The following is a 23,369-nucleotide window of genomic DNA, read 5'->3' as shown; positions in this document are numbered from 1 at the left end:
CACTGTTTATATACAGGTGCCCAAACAAAAAAAAAACAGAACAATCACAATCAATGAACTTGTAGAAGCCAAATTCTGAGCAAAGAAGGCATCTCAAAAGGAAAGTCTGCAATCTTACCAATACTTCTCTGCACGTAAGGGGTATCAATCATCTGTTGAACTTAACAATTTCTTGAAAACTAAGTCAGATATATGGCACACACACAAAAAAAGTTAAAACACTGCTTCTTTCAGGAATGCAGTTTATCCCCTCATCTCTCAGATAATACTTAAAATACATCATATTTGTTTCCCAACAGTTCCTTATTTTCCATACTGCAACAGGGAACAAAAAAAAAAAAAAAAAAGACACAGAAACAAGAAACATGCTTGCAAAAAGCACATGTCTGTCAGGTACATTTACCACTACATCTAGAAATAAGCTACTTGGTTTTTGGGTTGGGGAGGGAAGTCTGGTTTTGTCAGAGGGTTTTTTGTCTCACACAATGCATGTTCGACCTACACATAGTAGAAAAGACTCCAACCTTAAACATATCCTTAGAAAATTGCACAGATTTTCTGCGCATTTTGTTCTATTCATTAATATAATATGAACCTACAATATCTTCTTAACTGGAACAACAGGATACGTGATACTTACTGATGGAACACCCTTGTGTGTTTATGAATCAAAGAATGTTCATGCCTTTCAAATGATAATAAAGAGTAGGTTACAGAGCTCATGCCTACATCTGCTACGAATAACACATGCATATTTGAAAGGCAGGCTTTATCATGGTATTTTGTTGTTTTTAAGCAGAGATAGGAATCTTATTAAAGCTACTTTTTCATCCAACCTATTATAAAGAAACTGCTACTTGACAGCTTATAAGGAGCAACACCAGTCAGCCCTAGTGGACTGCATGCATATAAATCAAAATGTTAAAACCACCCCCCCCGCAATGCAGTTTGTAGCTTCTTTTTTTTTTTTTTTTTTTTTTTTTCCATTATGCTCCTCTTTCCTATAATGCTGAGATGTTCTCCCAGGAGACTGCTTCAGTGTGCTAAGGCACGCTGCAAGCATGTGTACGATGTAAAGCTACAGCACACTGCATCTTGCTGAGCAGCCAAAAACCGGCCACAAAAGGCAGACTCGTCCTACCGTATCAAACCGAAACCTTACTCTTACCTCGACTTCCTTGCTCTTCTCTTTGTTTCTGCCCATTGAACTTCTCCCATTGCTGGCAGTCTCCCGCGCTGGAACTACAGAAATCTGTTGGAGGGGCATTTCTACAGTGCTGCAGGTTGCCAATACCTGATTGGATGCCTTATATCTTCACTCCCCCTGAGTAGCCCACCTGTATAATTGTTCATATCCTTGCTTTGCCAAGCTCAGCTCTAAATAAAAAGGGGAAAATATTATTTGAGAAACTATGCAGCATACACCAGGGTCTTCCATCAAAAAAAAAGTAAAGCAAAGCAAACTGAAAACACAAACGAGAAACAGCAAGCAAAGAAGTAAACCATAATAATCCAGAGTTTCACATTCTCAGAGTGATGAGTTGCTGCAAGTCGTAACTCCTCTGCTGTGTCCCTGGAGCACCCCTTTCCCCCCTAGCCCTCGAGAGCATTGTGGGAGACAATTCAATTTCTGTGTTACCTAATAACTGTCATGGAAACCAAGGAAACCTGGGTCTCGCAGGCCCTTATTAGCGATCGCTTCCCTTTAATGGCACAGACTCCCACATTTGCAGCGGCTGCCACTTCTGCTTTTGTTTCCCATCCGATTCCAAGGGAGTCCACTAAGCACCCAGAGACACCGCACCATGCTGACTAGGTAAAGCAGCATAAGGCTGAAAAGCTTAGTGTCCTATTTTGGAGCCAAAATCTCCTCCTTTAAAAGCACGGATAGCTTGCTGTGTCCTTCATGCGTCTACAATAATCTGTTTAGGTCAAAGGATCTGCCTGGAAGTGAAGAGCAGCGGTGAGCGAATGAGGTGTAAAAATGAAGACAAGACTGGGAGCAATTGCAGACGTGCCTTCCCGAGGCTGACAGTACGAAGTTAACCCTTTGCTGTGCTTTTCTTCTCCTGAGACATCCCCAGTAGCAGCTCAGCAGGGGACGTCCAAGGCAGGCACACGTGTCTTTACATTAGTCACACGCCCCGCACAAGTCAGTTACATGAGCTTTCCCCACCCAGCTGCTCCTATTCCTCTCAGTTGTAAAAAGGAAAACACCCAGAAAAACTCTCACCCCCTCCCCTGCTCCCAAAATGCAAAACAATAGAAGAATATCCAAGCTGGTGTATTACAAAAATAGGTACGAAGAAAGAAAACTTTTATGACATTTACACTTCTTAAAAATATGTACTAGTCTTGATAAATATTAAGAATGCATGCAAAACAGATTTTGATTTTAGAATAAGAAATATTTAGATCAGAAATCAAATAGTTAGCAGCGTATAAATAATACAGGAATGAAAACGGGAAAAAAAAACAGAGCAAACACCAACAATGTCTTAATATGTTGTCAATTTAAAAAGAATTTAAAAAAAAAAAGTATTACCTTGGCCTTGGAATAAACCATCTTTATTTCTATCTTACTGTATATATTATACAATTGCATTTTAAGTTCTATCAAGAAACGATTGCATTGCATACAGCCTGGATTTTCCTACAAAACAACGTGGGGAGGATTTATCACACTGTTGATTCACCACTCCAATATTTTAGTTACTATTTCTCAGTCCAAGTTAACAGAGCTTACAAGAGACAAAGCTGAGAGAAGGTGGGAGCTGGTTTACTCTGCCATCCCAGTTTTATATCACCAGGTTAAACTAAGGTATATTAATGCAATCTAGCACAAGGGTTTATCAGATGCATTAACAAAGCACTGTAACCTCTAGGAGAGTTTACAGATGCTGCAAGATGTGTGCATGTACTTCTGCACATCATACATACACCTGTACTAATGAAATCTATTTACAAAGAAGAAAATGAAGTCTATTGCCATTTACACTGTTCCTTTACAGATTTTTAGTTATATTTTACATGTTTATTCCATCCTTACTCTCTGATATTCCCAAGTTAGTTTGAATGTATGTTTACACAGCTTATAATGTACACAGAAAGATCCTTCTGAATTTTAAATATAAATGAAGGAAAAAAGGCAAGCTCCTGCTTATGAAAACAGGTGCAATACAATGACATATTTTGACAGTATTCAAAGACAAGAAATGTCATACCAGACTGGTAAAGTTTAACTGTTAACCTTACACTGTACTAGAACGTAAAGGAAATTCCTTTTTAGCTTAAGAGAAAGTTTTAAAGCTACAGACAAACTCTTTTCTTTCCTGTGAGGAAAGAATCCCTAAATATGGCCCTGCTTTATCATGCTAATCACCAACCTCTTTGCTAAAAGCATTGGTAGAAAACTAGTTGTTTTGAGGTACCAAAATGACCTTTCTGTTAGCGTCTTTCCATGTCTAATTAAGTTTTTGTTTGTTTGTTTTTGTTTTTGTTTTTTTAAGTCAAGCTCCTTTTTGATACTGTGGCAATAATTCTGCATTTTAAATCACCTGAACTTGAGATTCAAGTCAGAGATTTCTAGGTTAACCAGTAATCTCTTTAATCCCATCTATGTCTTTCTGAATTAGCCAAAATAAAGACCTTATAGGGTGTGATGTTCTTAGTTCTTTTTAAAATGACTAAATCTTGTGGCCCCTTTCCCCTCCCAGTGAACTTATCAATGCCATTAACAACTACAGAACAAAAAATCTGATCCAGAGCAAGGGATATACATTACCATTAAGCAAGTCCATATTTGCATGCTGCTTAACTGATTTACTAGTTGCATTTCTTCCCCATGTCAAGATTTCAGATTAGCATGACATTGCCCACGCTGTACATACGCTGAATAATTTACTTCCCACCCACCCAGAAGACTCCCAGGCAGTGTGCTTAACCAAGGTGCCAAACACTGTGTGTAGAAATGTGGAGAGCACCACTGCTTCGAAATTAAGCAGGCTGTTGGAGGCTACAGGACATACCCAAAAGCACACCATAGAAGTCAGTGGCAGACATGGGACTGGGATCATTTTTCTGTCCCACAGCTCTAGTTTTGTGTTTCCTCTCTGCTTTTTCAGGTAAAATATATAGAATTAGAAAATGTAAAGCTTTTGCATCCAATGTTAATATACCTATCCTCTCCTAACAGCAGTGCTGTATCAGAATGCCTCATGGAGAAGAAACAAAACAATTCATTTCAACTCACAACCTATTTTTAGAGTTCCTAAGTGCTTCCTAACAGCTAGAGGATGACTTGCAGCCTTCTGTGTTCCCCTCAGTCACTTCCTACCCCATCTCAGAGCTTGACCACCTGGAGCCGAGCACAGCCCTGCTACAAAAGAGTGAGCAGAGGATGAAGAGGTGTAAGCCTGAAGGCAGATGGAAAATGTAAACCTTGTGTCAGATCCCGGGTCTTGCCTCCCTTGCTCTGCAGGACTCTACTGCACCCCTTAACTCTATTCAGATCCTTTAAAGTTATGAATTACCTATAAAGTAAGATCTTATGAAGTGATTTCATATCTATGCATTCTATATATAGATTTTATATCTATAGATTTTAGTGTTTGTTTTTTTTTTAAATCCTATGAAGTGATTTTATATCTATATCGTCTATAAAATTATACATATATTATATATTGATGTGTTACATATATATGTTATATAGAGAGAGAAGTATATATTATGTACCACTTGGAAAACATGTTAACCTGCTCTCACTCCCCTCGGTGGTCAGCGTGGGTGCTCTGTCCAAGCAGTATTATTCTCAGCAGACGCTCAGCCCAGCAGGCCGGAGCCGCAGCGCCGTGCCTCACCCAAAGCACTGCGTAATGGCGGCCTGGGTGAGGCTTGCTCCTGCAGCACCAAGCAGCTAGCTGGTGCTTCAGCCTTGAAGGGTGCCAGTAACACAGTAGAACTGGTGATCTGGAGCAGGTGAAGATGATGTGTCAGAGAATACAGCTAGGTTTTGGGCGATCTGTTAGTAACTGATTTAAATTACACAAAAAGCAATCCACACTCAAGAGCTTCTGAAGCAAGTAACCCCCCCAGAGAAGTACCCCCCTTTTCACCTACAGTTTAAAACACTACTAATCCCGATTCGGAGAAGCCCAAGGACCTCACCCAGCTTTCAGTTACCCATATTCATTCACACAAGCCCACTGCAGTGAAGTGAATCTGACCAAATATAGTTCATGGTGCAACCCCTGCATAAAAAACACTATCAGCAACAGGTAATTCATTTTTACTCAGCATAAAATCATCTTTAGATAAGATGTACTGTAGCCATCAATCCTCCATACGGTCTTTAAGCCAAAAGCTATGATGAATTTTGAAAAAATAAGCATTTGTAGACATTAAGTGCTTAGATGTTGGTAGGGTAGACTCTGCATTTGTCAAAAAGAAACATTGGCTATGATGTACAATATAAGAAAAGGTACAGACTTACAGCCTATTGATCTGGCATCTAGGAACGTGTTTCACTGTCTTCAGAAATAGTGCAGAAAAGTTACACACCCTGCACATACTGCACTCCCTCTACTCCTTACACACACTATTGAACTGGTGAGATCATACAGCCTCATAAATGTTTCCACACCTATTACCATGTTTCCTATACACTCTAAACATTTCACCTGAGCTCTACTCTATCCCTCCAGTGTCCTCAAGGGTAACTTTAATATATATTGCCTTCGGCAACTATATTACCATCACTTTATTATTGAGAAACTTACAAAGAATAAGTGTAACTCAACTACCTCACCTGATCTCATAGCAACTTAAGAAGACAACAAAATAGTGTGGTTTTATCAAAAGAGGCTGGACTGGATGATGTCCCGTTAACACACTTCGATGCACAGCACTCCTAGATGTACTCTTGTATGAAGTACAAAGCCATCTGTAAACCAAAAGTTCTGAAAAGGAACCACTCCATTTCCCTCTGATACTAACAAGTGCATCAAAGCAACTGAGACTCTCACCTCTGACCTGTAGAGATGACAAAATTACAAAAGGGTCAAGCACATAACTACAGACAATTAATAATAAAAAAGGATATCATCAGGAGGCACGTTTAGAAAGAATTTATAGATAGGTCCTAAAGAAAAGAACCCTGCCTACAGTTTTAAATGAAATTTGATGTCAGCCTATCAAAAGTATATCAGCACACAGCTATAAATTAAGGTTACACACCAAGTATGTATTCATGCACCTGTATTTATTAACACACATATACACAAATATATATAAATATCCCCAATGATACCCTTTAAACACAATTTGTTCTTTTCCTCAGAAATTTCAGAATAAAGCAATCTCCACATATAAAATCAGTATAAAATTTACAATGTTATACTACAAAGGAAAAGTCAGAAAAGGAGACCACTCACTCACAAATAATTAGGGTGGTTTTCTTTCTCTTAAAATAGCAGTTACTCTCTTATATTAACTGTTGAGAGGAAAAAGAAATGAAAACACAAAGCTCACCTACATTAGCGAGTTTTATGCAGGCTACCTGTTGTGCCTTTCAACCTGTCCCACATTTGCATCGTAGGTACAGAGAAGCAAGCCTGATCATCACAGCAGCTGTGGAAGTGGATACCTATACTAGATAATGATCAACTGGGATGAAGTTCTGTCACTAACAAGCAAAAGTTTCTGCCACCGAAATTAAAAATGCATGTAGCAGTTACCTAAAGCAGACCAAACAAGACTGATGTAAACTAATCCCTTGGGTTTCACAGCATCCTCAAGTTACGTGACACCAGAACCAAATGAAACTTTTAGATAAATGAAAAATTCCCTTAGATCTTCTCCCATTCCTCACAGTTCAAAAGAAAGAAAGCAAAAGTTAAAACCTACTGCACTGCAAAATTAACCCTAGAATTAGGACAAATAGGAAAGATATTTTTAAGCAAATACAATTGAGGAGTGTAATTATTTTTAAATGTCCAAATATTTTAAAGCAATATGCACTGGATTACAGAAATCTTTTCCTCTGAATGGGAAAACCTGTTCTTCACTGCTATCTGGACCAGTATGTCTGGTTCTGCATTGTTCTGCACCATGTGCTGGCGTCCAACAGAGGAACCTCAGGAGTGGAAGCACTTTAAGCAAAATTCTGGTGCAAGTGAAGTCTCATAAAAAGCAAAATTTAAAAAGTTGTTTAAACGAAGTGAATAGAATTCATTTTCTTTGCACGTCAGAACACCAAATGGCTGTGAGATGTCATATCAGAAGTCACTATGTGGAATTGACATATATAGACTTCAATGTAGCCGTCATGTTATCAGATCCTTAGGATTTTTTTTGCAGCCTTTCCCTTTGTCCACCTTTAGGTTCATTATTGAATGAAGCGCTGAGAAGTAACACTTGACATATTATGAATAAAAGTGCATTACAAGTATTAAAGAAGTAATCAATTAAAAATTTAAATAAATGAACGGTTTGGGATATTTTTTCTATCCTGCTACTCATAGGATATTGCACATTCCTTCACATCATCTCACTAGCAGCATTACTAAGCACAGGTCTTCTTCCTCTGTAAAGAAACTGAAAAAGAAGTCAGTGCAAACATGGAAGCAAATTTTTAAATGAAAATTAAAAAATAAAACCTAATAGCTGAAAAGAGAGTGCCTTATTAAAATGTGCCTGTTGCATCAAATAAACCTGCAGACTGCTGCCATGGAAAAATATATCTGATGTTAGATTTCCAGCAATGAAACAAGAGCCACTGTAACTGCACAGTTTCCTGTAGATTAGTTTGAGAACAGGAATACAAATGCATTCACAAAATTTGTATAAGAAATTTGTTGAGTGCTGGTACCAAAGAGACAGTGACTGCCCCATGGCTTTCATAAAGGTTTAAGTTATTACATGATTTTGGTCCTGCAGGGGTGCGCTTTTTGTTTGTTTTTGTTTTTAAGAGGTGCACAAATTCATTAATTCTATTTTATTTTGGTAATTAAGACCAGGAATGGTTTGGATTATATTTGGGACTAGTCTATGGGAAATAAAAGTATGATAGCAAGCAGTAACTGCAGAGAGAGGCAGTAAACAAACAGTGAAATTAAGGACCAAAGCTGCATTGAGAGTCACTACTGCCTTTGTCTCCTACCATTGCTATGCTATAGGCAGACAGCTTCAAATGACATTCACTTCAAATAACAGATCTTCAGCACATCAGCCTCCCTCAAGTCACAGACTACTACAGGTACTGCCTGCCAAATGTTCTGGCTCATAAGCGCAGCAAATACACGATTCCAAATGTGGGTGTCAAGAGGAGCAGCCTGAGACTGTCCCATCTCCTCTGCTTTGCTTAGTAGTGAACGACTCATTATAGACGCTTGCCTTTAATTTCTATTAGTCGAGGCTCCTTTCTGCAAATATACCCATCTTTTACATTTTTTCTGTAAATATGCTGTTTTTGGAAAAGGATGTACAACTTCAGACAACACAGTGCAGGAACACCATTCAACAAATCTCCAGGCCTCAACCCAGTAAGGTTTGCAGCTAACATCAGTCCATCTTGAATATGTAATAAATGCAATATGCATATAAGTGGTAAGATTTCTTGAAAGATTGTACAAAACCACAGCAGCCCTAAGTTTTTGGGATGCTTCTTTCTCCAAAATGCGCTGTAAAAACACTGTAACAAAACAAAGCGTCAAAAATTAAAACACTGCTGTCCACATACTACTTCAGACCACACGTGAGTCTAGTTGTCCAGCAAACACCTACCGAGTTGTTGGGTTATGCTTACAACAGAAAAAAATAACTTACTAAAAGTACTAAAGATAGAGGATAAACATACACATTGCCACCTACAGCATTATTTTTCATTCTTTATTAGGTCACTTCTTAATGACATACATGTAAATGGTGTTTTAACTTAGCTCTCTACAGAAAGTGGTTAACGATCTTTATGACAAACATCAAAATGCAGCAAGCAGTGGAATCCATCTGCTTAGTCTTAGGTTAAATGCTGCAAACCTGAATCCAGCAATCTTAAAGAGTAATGGTGTTACTCAACAAGATTGGACTTAAGTTCTTGGTCAAGATTCAAAGCTGTCAGCCGACACGGAGGCACTATACAGAAAACCTCGAAAGTCTTCTAGACACGAGCATTAGAAAAAAGATGAAGTTCAGTAGTGCAAGGAACAAGGTCATGGCTCACATAGAACAGCAAAAGGAAGGCTGGTAGCAGCCTTTAGTACAGTTGGATAAGAAGGACCTGTGTATTTCCTAGTCAAAGGATAACTACAGAACGCTAATTACCATCAGCTGCAAAAGCATACACGTGGTGCCAGCATGCACCAAGTGGGCTATTTCCAATTCTTCTTAGTTTGGAACAAGTTACACCAGTAATTACCTCAAACATTAGTCTTTTCACTTCTCCCAGAGCTGACCGCCAGCATAAAGGATATGCTGAATTCAGACAGCGGGAAACTTCTCTAAAAAAACCTGCACAACAGGAAGTTATTTGCTAGCCCACCTGCTGCTGTTACTGGCTACATATAATTAAACAGTATGACCAAGGGCGGCTTTTTGGTGGTGGTGTTTTTGTCTGTTTGCTTTATGCACATTCAGGTGTGCAGTATACTTGAGATTACAACATGAATCATACACTCTATCATTATTTGACAAAAAATGAAGACACATGCACAATTTGTGATCGAAAATAAAACCTCACAGCCAGGTCCATCTGTGTGAATATCAGAAGTTTACTTTCAGATAACATCTTTCATGTTTGCTGAGCATTAGCCGCTTTGTGAACCTCAGGTGCTGGAATGCTCAAGGGACTTGAAAAAATACACGATACTGATTAAAAATTCACATGAATATTCATTCAAAACACTTTTTATAATATATTTTTATCAACTTCCTACAGGTGCCTATTGCTTATTATATTGCATTTTTTCCTTTACTTTATATCTCTGTCTTGTAGACTTAAAACACTGCCAATTCCCTCCTATTCTCATTTACAGTGACCCCTTCCTCTTCCCCTCTTTCAGAAATACATGGCTAGAGTTTTATCTCTGGCTAAATACTCCTATTCCAAGAACTACCATCTCTCTGTTTTATATATATATATATGTATATATATATATATATATACACACTATTCCATAACCAGCTTTTATTGAAAATGGTTCAATAAAAGAAATCTTCTATATTGAGGAAATTGGAAGTTTTTAGCCTTATGTCCAGTCTGCATGTTGTTTGGCTTTGAACCTTCTCCTACTGCTTCAGAGGGAGGATGGTTCATTGCCAAGATGATAAAGATACCATTAAATTAGAACAGCAAGGAGTTTGCAAAGATCTGTGGAGATTTACATTACAGAGGTGGTAAATTCCCTTTAAACTCAGTAGTGGTTTTGACCCACAAAATTTCCTAGCCTCATAATTTTAAGAAGACCATATGCAAGTGAGATGTATTATGCTTCTCCTTAATGCTATGAAACAGATTAAATGAACTCTAATACTGAGATTGATTTTACCTTAAATTGTGATTCAGGCATAGGATTAAATCATTTTGAAAACACAGACTTCACGTTCTTGAAAAACTGTGTTTAATATTGAAATATTTAAGACTAAAATCTGAGCCATTGTAAATGGGTACCAATCCTAAATTATTGCCACCTATCGTGCAATTTCTACTTAGAAGGAAGTAAATTCCGTTTTATTTGCTTACTTTGTTACCCAGTATCTCTTTACTTCTTTTGCTAACAAATTGAAACTGCTGTGAATTTAAATGCCGGTGTTTCATTATGTAAGAAAATTATTGATGTTTTTCAATTAAAAAGTAAGCCCACAAGGAACTGATGCCTGACTGATACATGGGGTCAGCAGCCTTGTTTGCCAGAGTAAACCAATATGTAAGTAAAGCGAAGAGAACTTCAATGTAAATGAGCCACCAGAGGGAGCTCATCCAGCCTTCTGAGTATAATAGACTATATTGACTTTGGCAAAAAGTTAATTAAACATTTTTTTCTAAGGGTTGCTGACTGAGTTCAAAACAAAGCACATTCCCTGGCTGAAACTCTACATGCCTGAGAAGTCTAATGTAATCAGAAGACGTTGCTTCTTTAACAAGCATGGAATACATTTCTGATTAAATAAAGATAATTAAGTTTAGAAACACATGCTACAGCATTCTCCTACACATGCAAACATACACTAGCCTTTTCTTCTCTGTCCCTCTTTATCTTCTCCAAATAAAGAGAACTCCAAAGTATTTTAAAAGACAAGTCAAAAAACATGACATTTAGTTTCACCTAACAGATGTATACCAAAAGCTAAGCCAGATAACCAAATAAAGGGTACTTATTTCTAATCAAATTTAATTTATTGTTATGATGCTTACAAAATTCTGTAATTAGTTGTTACACTTAGATGGGCACTGACAGATTACATTTGAGTTGTCTATCACAATAGAGTTGTTTCGTTTCAAATTTCAGGGGACTCAGATTCAGAAAATTCATTCCTCAAACTTCTGTTCCAATGGGTCTGATGGTCACTAAGAAACTTATCAACATTATTCAAAGAGATGTACTAAAGTAAGAACTAGTCAGTTTTTTACACGGTGCTCATTGATCAAGTAACCAAGAGTTTCGCCTGTTACTATCCCATGAAATCAGGGGTATAGTAGTGGTAATTTGGGTGTGGGCAGGAGGACAGAGGACAATAAAATTACTCCCTCTAGTAAAAGCACCTTTCAACATACACAGTCAGACAAATCTCTGCAACTCTCTCTAGATATTTCTGCATATTATATACATTAACTATACATAATTATCTCCAATTAGCATAACCCTACCACAGGCTTAAATTACATATTTGTTTGCATACCCATTATCAGCTTCCTAAAAGAATAATTAAATCTCTCTTGCAATGTTTATCTGATGTCTACCTGGATGCTTTGCTTTCAAAGATGAGGTTCAACTTAATGTGCTATTACATTTATTTGTTCCTTCAAGATTCAATGAAAAACTGAACACTCCTCAATACCACGTGAAAGTAACTTTTTATTGTGAACTTCTGTGCAATGTGAGGATACTACAAAAACCACCAATACTTAAGCACTGAGATAAAAGCCAACCTGAGAAGACCCATTCTTTAAGTTTCAGTAGGCACTTCAGAGTGGTGAGCTTCCCTGCCCAGCTGTTTTACCTTTGGTGAGCATGATTTTTCATCACTTGCCCACGTAATCAACAACAAGCAGGACAAAAGTTACAGCTGTTGTGCAATACACGTTATGAAGTCAACCTTCCCAAGAATATTTTTGAACTAAACAAGCATAACATCCCACTGAAAAACTGTGTTTTTAAGACAGTCAGAAGAGATCAATACAAACTTTAATTTAAAAAAAGATGGTCAGATTTGTCTGATCTCCTGCTTAAAAACAGCTATTGAAATTCATTCTCAGGATTGTAGTAAAGTAAGATTTACCAGCCTGCCCCCTCTTCCTTATGCTATAAGCTAGCCAGTTTCTTCACATCACACACATCTTGATATTTTGTACTGTACTTACCATATTAGTAATTATCACAACAATTTTTTAAGCAGAACAGTTCTAAGATTCACTAGGAATTTAGGGTGTAAAATAACATTTTATAAAAACCTGTAAAGCCTCTGGTCGGGAAATAATCAGTAAATAGAAAAAGATAGCAGAAGATGAAATTCTTAAGACAGTTTTCTCTACATGGACATTTTGTGCTCACTACAACGTAAAATCTGTCCCTGTTCAAAAGTCCGTGTAAGAAGACAGCATCCCTATATGAAAGCTTAAATTTCACAGCTCCTCAAAATTCAGCAGCAGAGTGACTTCCACACACCAGCAACGGCTCTTGCGCTATTTATACTCTGCAAAAGAATACCCCCAACCCCCTTTCACAGCTCAGCTTCATGAAAATAAGATTGTTTTCCAATAGCTCACCATCATAGTACCAGGGTTAAGCAGCCACCTGGAAACCTGACAAATTATGAGGCACATTGCATCATCACACTGCAGAGAATATTAGCTTATTTTGTTGTAGAACTGTCAAGTACCTTATTCACTTGTTCATGCTCAAAACTAGGGAAATCCAACATCACTGAAATGAATAAAGGCTTTGGACAATATCACTATTAGACTATACTGTGTCAGTTTAATAGGCATCAGATGAGAAACATGCTAATAACTGCGGTGTAAAAGATAAGGACTTGCAAACAATAAAACTTATATAAGAGAGCATTTCTGAATTCTGCATGTAAAAGATCCTCCTCTTTGGGTAAAACTTATTTAGTGCATAAAAATAGGATCCGTCTCCGGGTTTCCTCAAGATTTGAAATTAGTTAAAAGCCTTGCACCCACTGTATTTTGAAGACAATTTGGCACCAAATTCCTTGGAAAACCCACTATGATGGCATTTGAAAACTGTAGCCTTTTTACTTAGTAATGGATTGAATCTATCCTTGGAAGATTTCCTCCTTGATTGAGTTTTCTTCAAACAGAATTAAGTTGAATGTTGGTCTTGCTGTAAGAAAGGCACATTAGATATCAAACATGATTCATGATAGCAATGAACCAGTTCAGTCAAAAAAACAGAAATCTAAGAAAGTGCTTTTGAAATGGAAACCAAACATTTCCTAACGTCAGCAAAATCTCCATTTTTCAGCCAAACATTGGGGGTGGGAGGCACCGTTATTAAATTCCTTCAGGAAAGGCTGCATGCGTAACATTTCCATGTTTCCCAGAAGGATAAGTCTCAAAGCACCTTGAACTAATCCTGTACTTTTAAATAGTCACAAAAACTAATTATGCACATCCTGTTCTGATTATCATTTTTTCTACTATCATCCATTGATAAACTTATAGATTTTAATACTTAAAGAATCATTTACTCCCCCCCCCCAAAAAAAAAAAATCAATTTCTTTAATAGCTTTTAGAATTTTATTCTAGCTAGCTCACCTCCTCCAATAACCCTCAGCTGCCTATCAAGGTATTTTATAGTCTAAATCTCATCCAACTGGCTTTTTCCAGCATAACCAGTAACCTTGAACCAAGTTAAATGAAAAAGCATAGCTCTCTTATCCCACTGAAATTCTCATCTCAGACAGAAAGCACAGTTAAAAAAGGTACTAAGGAAACCTGAAGTGACACAGCAGACAATAAGACCTATAACAACAACACGGTTACATGCATTTACCAAAAATACTAGAAACCTGATGTCTACGAGACACAAAGAATGAATGAAGCCGCTCTGTTCTCCACTATTACCTAGCTAGGAATAAAATCCTTTTCACAGCCTGGAGACGTTGCTATCCTAACTACTTAAAAAAGCAGAGCCACAGGATTGTGGCACCTCAGGCACAGCTATTAGTGGCGCCTAAGGCACAGCTATTAGTGGCACTGGGTCAAGACTTTCATTACATTCATGACGCAAAGATAAATTTTCCCTTTCTGCTGCAGGCTGTGAAGTCCACCCCTGGATGCAACTAATTGCAGGTACAAATCTGTTTTTAGATCAAGTTCCACAGGCGCCTTACGGCTGCAATTCTGGGAACCATTTGCTTTAGAGAAGTGCTGAAATCCCCTGCTGTCCCCTAAGCATGAGTTCCTGGGGGTAAACGAGCAACAAAAAGCTGAGAAGGGTTCTCCTTTGAATTACACAGCCCAGTTTACTCAACAAACTTGCTAACCGTAGATGGCACACGTCTAAGTGTCTGGTTCCATAAGCTGCCTGTTCAATTATGGTTGTGATTTTTTCATTTAGCCAACATTCACTATTTTTTGCAAGTTTCCTGGCAAGCTGCTTTTTAAGAAACATTCTTTCAACTGGGACACACAGGATAAATGGAGAGAGGAAATAAGCTGGTATGTTCAAAAAAAAAAAAAAGCTACAACTGTACAACCTTATTTTCAACCCATGTGTGTTTTGTACATTTAGACGGGACACACTCCCCCAGGAAAAGACTATTTCTTTATATGCATGTCATATTTAGAAAATTAGAAACCTGGTCTTATTAAAATTAGACCTTTTAAGCAAATCAACATAAACAGACTTTTTTTTTTCTTTTTAACGACAAAGGAAGAATAAATTCACTGACTTGAAGGGACTTTTATAGCCCCTTCCACCTCCCACTTCTTGCAATAATAACAATGCTCAACTTCTGTCTGCAAACACCAGTTATTTCTTCCATTCAGAGACCACAATTAATTGTGGGTGTTGGGGTATTTTTATTGCCACAACCAAGGCAGCCCATACCTATGAATCACGTTAAAGTAAACAAAGAGTATTATAGATACAACCTAATAGGATCAAATCAAAGCTCTGCATAATCAACAGAAGGGAGACTAGGGAGGATGAATGGGCAAAAATTATGCTAAAAACCCAAATGAAACAGAAAGCCTGTCATGTATTGCTCTCTCCATTTTTTGAGGAAGCTGTCACTGTTTTACAGAGACAGCTGTCACAAGGTCATAAATATTCAGTGGGAACACTCCCAACCCATTAGGCTCACTTACACAGTCAGAATCTACAAAACTTCCAGCCATAGAAATAGAGATGAGGACAGGCCATTTAATTGGGGGAGATGAACGAAGAGCAAAAAAGGAGTCAAGTAATGAATGATACAGAGGAAAAGTAGATGAACTCTGTCAGGATGGAAACTAGGAAAGGAAGGGCCTATCAAATGAAACTTTAAGGACAAAAAATCATAAACTGTAAAAGGATGGAATTCTCTTAAAGCACAACATCACAGCCAAGAATTCAGCGGCAGGTTGTAGGTCAGGCCACCGTGACATTATGAATCAGCAGACAACTAGACATTTTGTTGGGAGAAGTGTTTCTAGGATACGTTGGCAAAATCCAAATTTAGGTCTTAGATAAGACTAGGGAGAGCTTATAAAATAATAATTTTTAATTATTACTGGTTGTGAATACATTTCTCTGGATGGTTTCACATCTGCCTGCTTCAAAGTTTTTACATGGCATCGTTCCAATTTATAATAATAATGTATTACTACAGCTGTACTGAAATGTATATCTCAAATATGACAAAACTGTTACTCGTGGTGACCCTATTAGAGCACATCTCTAAAAACTGCTTTATGTGGACTGAAAAAAAACCCTGAAAATTAGAGAAATTTTCCAGAGAAAAAAAGAAAAGAATGACTTAATTCCTTTTAATCTGTTTCTCCCATTGTAACTCTGCTTCTGCATAAGTCTTCTCTGTTTTGGATATTCAGCTCCTTTTCAATAGAGACCATTTCTAGCTGGTTTGCAGGACAAACTCTGCAGATCCCCCCCCATTAACCTGCTTGACCAAGACTACCAGACTTTGACTCAAGGCATTTCTCATCTGTCCCCACCCCCTGTCCCCCAGGATGTCACCTTTTTTTTTCTTTTAATTCTGCAATTCTGTCTTCTGTTTTAAAAAACACAACAAACCTTAATGATATAACGGATTTGTGACTGTAGGAAGCTTCTACTTGAATTTAATCCTCTCTCACAAATACCAACAGTGGTAGAACCATCATTTCTCCTCTTTATTTTATTAATCTTTTCAAAAGCTGTCATGCAGCAATGCAACCATGACTTCACATTTGGCATTGATACAAAAAGTCAGGAAGGACATAGGGATTTTTCTTCCCTTTAGCTCACCAAAAATAAACAGTATGAGTCCAGGGCTCCTCTGCCTGGGAGTCTTGGTAGGGTCTGTTTGTAGCAGATGACAATAGTTACCAGCCCAGTTCCTAACTAACCACAAAGCCCACTGGTGCTAGAACACAGACTGGCATCTCTGGCAGTTTCTCCGCCAAGTTCAGCTCCTTGGTTGCGTTTGTACATGTACAGGACCTGGCAAGGCCTGGGACTGCAGCACCGACAGCTGTGCTATGCTAGGAATGGGAGGTGGCGATCTTGCACGAAACCTTGTTTTAAAGGTCTTCTACACACCTCTGGATAATACGTTGCTGTGGTTTAACCCGGCCGGCAGCTAAACACCGCACAGCCATTCGCTCACCCTCCCCCCTCCCTCTCTGGGATGGGGGAGAGAAATGGGAAAGTGAAGCCTGTGAGTTGAGGTAAAGACAGTTTATTAAGACAGGAAAATAATAATAATAATAATAATAGTACTACTACTACTAATGTGTACGAAACAAGTGATGCACAATGCAATTGCTCACCACCCGCTGACCGATGCCCAGCCTATCCCCGAGCAGCCGCCCCCCCACCCCGGCTAGCCACCCCTATATATTGTTCAGCATGACGTCAGATGGTACGGAATACCCCTTTGGCCAGTTTGGGTCAGCTGTCCTGGGTCTGTCCCCTCCCAGCTCCTGCTGCACCCCCAGCCTGCTCGCTAGCAGGACAGAGCGAGAAGCTGAAAAGTCCTTGGCTTGGTGTAAGCACTGCTCTGCGACAATTAAAACATCAGCATGTTATCAGCGCTCTTCTCATCCTAATCCAAAACATAGCACCCTGCCAGCTACTAGGAGGAAAATTAACTCTGTCCTACCTGAAACCAGGACAGATATATATATGCGTGTACATATATATATATATATATGCACACACACATACTATGTACACTGCTGGGCTAGTTAAGAAAAAAAAACAAGCTGCTGTTAACAGTTAATGCTCGTAGTTAACAGAAAGCTGCAGACAGCAACACAGACCAGATTTTTCAGCTTATGTGCTTTTAGATTACTGACTTCTAACAGTTATTGATCACAAAATAAAAACTTACACAGGAAACATTGTTATTGACACTGTTCTCTCATTAGTTTGACAGGCATTTCAGATTTCTTTTTTACTTAGTTTGCTGCTTAAATAACCCTTCTGGTTGTAGTCATGGTCACTTTGAAACTATTACAAAGCAAGACCTGTATAAAAAGGTCTATATTAGAGTACGAGGAGTACAAAAGTCATGCAGAATCTAAAAACTCAGGCAACCTATGAGGGATTACTGCATAGTTGAAAAGCAGTGCCATTACAATGCGTGCGCACACACAAGATTAAAAAAAGCTTCCAGCCACATAGACCTGACATGCGTTGAGAACGAGTTATTTGTGAAGCAAAAGCACCTCTTAACATTACAATTCTGTTTTCTATCTAGTAAATTCTTATGACTCCCGCAGTGCAGCCTTGTTCTAAACAGACTACAACAACAAACTGCAATTAAAATAGTTACAGAATTATCAATTTGCCTCTCCCATTGAAGTTTAAGCCAAGAAATCATACTTTTTTTCAGGAAACTACAGAAGTGGCAGCAGAAGTGGAGACTCTTTAGACCATTCTCGCATGAATCAGCCCATAACAACTGTGGTGGCTTCAGTCCATTACATTGACAAAATGCTCGTAATTATCCTCAGAGGCTTTGTGGAAGGCACGGGAGGCCACAGGCATTACAGCTCCCCAGACTGTATCAGTAAACTCTGGCAAGAGTGACCCTGCAGAAAGCCGTTTCCCACAACTGTCGCCCTTAAATCTGCCTTCAGAGGAGGAAGGCGCAACGCTTTGTGCCACGTCAACACAAGGAAAGAAATCCTAAGTCGCTTCTCGACCCGCACGAGGTTTCTCGGGAGTGCTCTGCCGCCGCTGGGCCAAAACAAGCTGCTCTCAGCTCCACAGGTGAACGTCCCAGGGCAGGGACTCAGGAGGGGCTGCCGAGCCTCCTCTTTCCCCCCGACTGCGCAACCCTTCCACACTGCCCAAATTACTGATACAGGAGCTGAACCTTTTGGCTGCTGGGAGGCCGAAACACAAGTTTTTTGTCTCAAGGCAGCTACTATGAGATGCAGATGTACAGCATAACAACACCCGATCTCAGGTACTAGCGAAAGCATTGTTTAGATAAGAGCAGAAAAATAAATAAGGAGCAACACGGCCATTGATGCTGAACAACCAACAAAAGACGGCTCGCAGAGCTATTACAGATTAACACTTCTCAGGTAAACAGGAGTCATTCCAAGAAAAGCCAGTTTAATGGGGAAATTGGTTCAAAGATGATTTAATGTGTAAATGCTACCATTTCGGGTGGAACAAACATAGGAACTGAGGATGCTAACAGGTAACCTGAGCAGTTTGGGGGAATTATACCGATGCTGTAGGTACAATACGCCTTTTTATCAGTGTAAGGACAATTTTAACCAGTTAGCAGGAATGTAAGTAATGGGTGGCATATTGATATGAATGAGTATGTGCTAACAGAACTGCACAAAACCTGACTTGCGAGGTCTAAGCACCTGCACGGCACACCGTGAAGCTGGCTGACCGGCAGAACCCGTGCTTTAACCACCTGCTGCTGCTGCAACGCTGCAGAAATCAGGGAGCCTCTCAGATACAAACCTCAGCTGGAAGCTACAGGGGACTAATGTAATTTCTGTCTCTGCATTTGTGGCTCAGAAACTTAGCAAAGCTCCTTTCAGCTTTGTATTATTAACACCTGAGGGATGCTGCCTTCTCCTCCCCTCACCCCCACTTCCCCATATCCAGCATCCCCAATGATGTACCCCAGAAGCGAGCGCATGGATATACATTTGCCTGGTGCCAGACCTATTTAGCACCAGGAACAGCAACACTCGCCTCAAGAAGCTTGACTGATGTGTGGGAATGAACACACTATGGTTTATTACTATTCGAGCACATGTCTGAGTCCAGATACAATGAAAGCTTGACTTCGGTCCCCTTCACAACTCGCGTGGCAGAACAGCGAAGCAGGAGAAAGCCACATGTATGGCGATCGTCGATTTGCAAGGCAGTTTCAAAATTCTCCAGCTTTCCTTATCTCCAGAAACTAAAGCAGGCCTGGCTACTGGCTCATGAATGCTGCGTCCAAATCACTGGCACTGTTTCAGTAACTACGCGTGCATGCTGACACTGCCTGAGATGTAGGAAATTTACTCCTCAAGCAAAACACTGACTGCTTACTGACCCAAGTAATAAAATATTCTGGTTTAGTTGCATTCATACTTTTTTCCTGTGTCATCAAATTTAATTTGTAAGACATTTTTTCTTGACCATTGCTTTCATTACTCCCGGTAGAAATTTGGTATCAAGCATTATAAAAGACACAAAAGTTTCTCAAAGCCTGTCCCGTTATTTCACCCTCAGCAAATCATAGCTGTGTCTGTCTGATTTTAACAAGGCATGAAATTATACCTCAGCAGAGTAAATTAACAAGCAACACTATGAACAGGTGTTGTATTTCTTAGTGTCATCAGTTCAGATAGATCAATTTATATTCCTCAGTACACGCTTTATTTAAAGAAAAAAAACCTACATAATAAGTAATGAAGCAAAGGATGAAAGACCTTTGCGATAATTTTATTCTTCTTATTCTTGCAAGATACCTTTGTACAAGCTTATGATCAGGAAGATGCTTACAGTATGCAAAAATGCTAAAATTAAAACTTGTATTCCCCTGAATATATTCACAGAAGTTGACACAAAAGCATAAGCCAGGTAGCATATAAGATTAAAGTTCAAGTCTAAGTTTAGTTTAGAAAGACAAAAGAGAGACACGGGGAGAGCAGTGAAAGACTCATCTCCAGTGACCACTGAAACCTTAATTAGAGCTGTGCGAGACACTCCTTGGAAATTAATGTGCTCTTAGGGTCTCACAATCTTCTACAATAATAAAATCAACTCTGCTCTTCACCAGTATCACATACAGTTTAAATTCTTACTATTGATTTTGGTAGCATACTTTTGGCTTTTCATCTGGGTTAGTTTCATCTTCTGTAGGAAGATCTCTCATCAGGATCTCCAAAAAAGTGACCAATCCTGTATTCTCAGTGGAAAACAAGAAAAGGTATTTCAAACTTTTTTCCCAGGGTATGAGAAGAGTAGTGGGAAAAGCCAAGAGCTCCAGAGATCCAGCAGGGGAAGTATTTAGAGAAAATGAGGAACTCTTGTCATCGTGCATCAGCAAAGGTGCCTTTCATAGAGAGGAACAATTCACATTGTTGTCTGCATAAACAGAACTTTTCTGCTCTTACTTCTGTCAAAATGAATGGCTTCTATAAACCTATAGAAGTATACTTTGTGCTACTATTTATTTTACATGGAGTTTATTAAGATGGCAAAGGATTTGGTATTTTACAAGCATGGGACAGAAGTGTCAATGGTCACTAGCTAAATATAGAACAACCCAGCCGCGGGGTGAAAAAGGGTAGAAAAAGATTTCTGTTTTCTTATTTGTTCACCAGCTAACATTAATAGAAATCAAATATGCCAATTCCCTTTGGAAGAAAAATGTAATAACTACTAAACTGATCATAATGAAATAATTGCCACCATGACCTACACATCTCAGTACGTTATATAGTTACGTGTGTGTATATCATGAAAGGCAGTTTTACAATACCGATCAATGTATTTGTAAGACTACCAGATACAAGAAATGTGTAGCAAATACTTTGATCAATATCTGAATTAGCAGCGTTGAATTATTCTAGCAGAAAGACTTGAGACAAAGAACTTGGAGCTCTCTCATGTTTTAAAATGTTCCATTTCCCTCTTTCAGCAACCTGCGCTCAGAATATATAACCATACCCATATTCTTCCTCGCATGCTGTCTGTTCTCTGTTTAAACCAATATGACGGTCAAATGCATGAATTGTAAATTCAGCTGCAGCCTTGAGTACAAAGCTACATACATGTTGCTTTGAGACACGCCCGTGTGATATTGTCCCTGGTTTCTTTAACAGGAAGAGAACAGATTTAGCACTGAATACAGAGATGTATAGGATGTGAAATTAGCCAGTACAGCCATCTGTGAAAATAGAGAGTGCTGCCATAGATTCATTAACTTATTGACAACCAATTCAAAAGATAATTCAAAGAAAACAGAACCAGAATTGCTTATCTACAGCTCTCCAAGTAAGATCTAATTGATTAAATAAGGTATGTTATTCCTTCTGGCCTGCCTATAGTACCAGTCAGAAGTTATTCCACACAGAAAATACCTTATTACTTCTTCTATTAGGCCCTTATTAGATCAACAGTCAATCTCTAGAACCTTTTCTCCTCTTATTCTCAGTCTTTCTCTTTGAGGTGTGCTGTCAGAGTGAGCAGACAATGAAAATGGTATGTCCAACACTTAAAAAAAAAATCTGTATTGACTGATGTTAATCCTACAGAACTGCTAGTATGTTTATCTAATCATCTTGCAATCTTATTCCTGCTCAGGTTATCCAGTAAGAATTATTTGCAGAAATTCTCAACAATATCCTTAGCATTTTCAAATGCCTACGGTCTAAATTGCACAAACAGACAATTAAGAAATTAAGTTCCTGACAGCACTTCAATACAAATAGACTAGAGGAAAAGTACATCCTCCCCTCTGTAACGCCACCACATACAATCCAGATGCACAAAACAGTACTTCAGTGTCCTGGCAAAGTGATGGAGTGGAGCCTTTGCTCGTTCTTGCCAGAACGCCCGACAGCACAAGCGCTACAAGTGCAGATTAGAGATGGATAAATGTCCACTAGTGGTAAGGACGAGTGACAATTATATTTCTGGAGCAGCAGGTTTCAGAAAAACAAGCTGTAACAGCACTTCCTATGAAACGCAGTTCTTTAGCCCATGTGAATAAGAAGCAGATGTTTTTTGGCATCCTTAGTTGCACTGCAACCCACCTCAATTCTCAAATCCCTGGTCTCCAACGCAACCTGCTATACCATACAAGAATGATACTGCATGAAGGATTTTTACATCAAGTGCACAAGCATCTTCAGCACTCCTGAAAAAGTGAAGTTATACCTAGATGAGAATGCTCCGTACAGTTGCAAAAATTATGACAATGGAGGTTAGGACTATGGTACCTTTGTTGTCATTTATTAATGCCCAGACTCCATTAATATCTGGTGTATGAGAACATTCGCTCTTAATACGCACCAGAAAGAGGTTCATTGGCATTTAGGGGGAGTAAATATGGGATCACTTCTTAGGCAAGGGATGAAAATATGCCTTCATGCTTGCATATTGCCAGGTCTCTATCCAGACTTCGGAACCATCTACAACTATATTGTAATAGAGAACTAGTATTTGAAATGAAAAAAAATAATAATTGTTGCAATTCTGATTACTCGACAGCCAGATTCAGTTTTCATTTCTGTGGCAGGCACCTGAAATCATAAAAGCTGGGATTCGTGTCTCCTAAATTTAACCAGCTGCAATTTCAGCATGCAGCTCAAGGCAGACTACTTTAAAAGTGGGGCTGCAGGCAAGTTACCCTCAGTACAAAACCTAAAGCACGAATAAGATAATAAACTGATATCTGCACAGGCAAAGCAAAACTAAGAAAAGCATTATGCGGAAGACTTTGCTCCGCT

At 38.8% G+C, this 23,369-nt stretch overlaps 1 protein-coding gene across 3 annotated transcripts in view; it reads right to left on the bottom strand.

Annotated features, from left to right (window-relative positions):
- The window catches only part of MARCHF1 (membrane associated ring-CH-type finger 1), a 235,334-nt gene that overhangs the window by 134,837 nt on the left and 77,128 nt on the right, over positions 1-23,369 (bottom strand). Inside the window, exon 1 of one of the 3 annotated variants that reach the window (XM_035550508.2) lies at positions 1,169-1,497. The exons of 1 other annotated variant lie outside the window; for it this stretch is intronic. In XM_035550508.2, the coding sequence (XP_035406401.1) occupies positions 1,169-1,267 (99 nt within the window). In that variant the 5' untranslated portion in view covers positions 1,268-1,497. Of the gene's footprint in view, positions 1-1,168; positions 1,498-23,369 lie in introns of those variants that run through there. One more of the 3 variants, XM_050710439.1, reaches the window with a different exon arrangement.

Source organism: Cygnus atratus, chromosome 4 (assembly GCF_013377495.2).
Source record: "Cygnus atratus isolate AKBS03 ecotype Queensland, Australia chromosome 4, CAtr_DNAZoo_HiC_assembly, whole genome shotgun sequence".
NCBI classification, from domain to species: domain Eukaryota; kingdom Metazoa; phylum Chordata; class Aves; order Anseriformes; family Anatidae; genus Cygnus; species Cygnus atratus.
The sequence above is the reverse complement of the archived record's forward strand: the minus strand, read 5'-3'. Positions and strand labels throughout refer to the sequence as shown.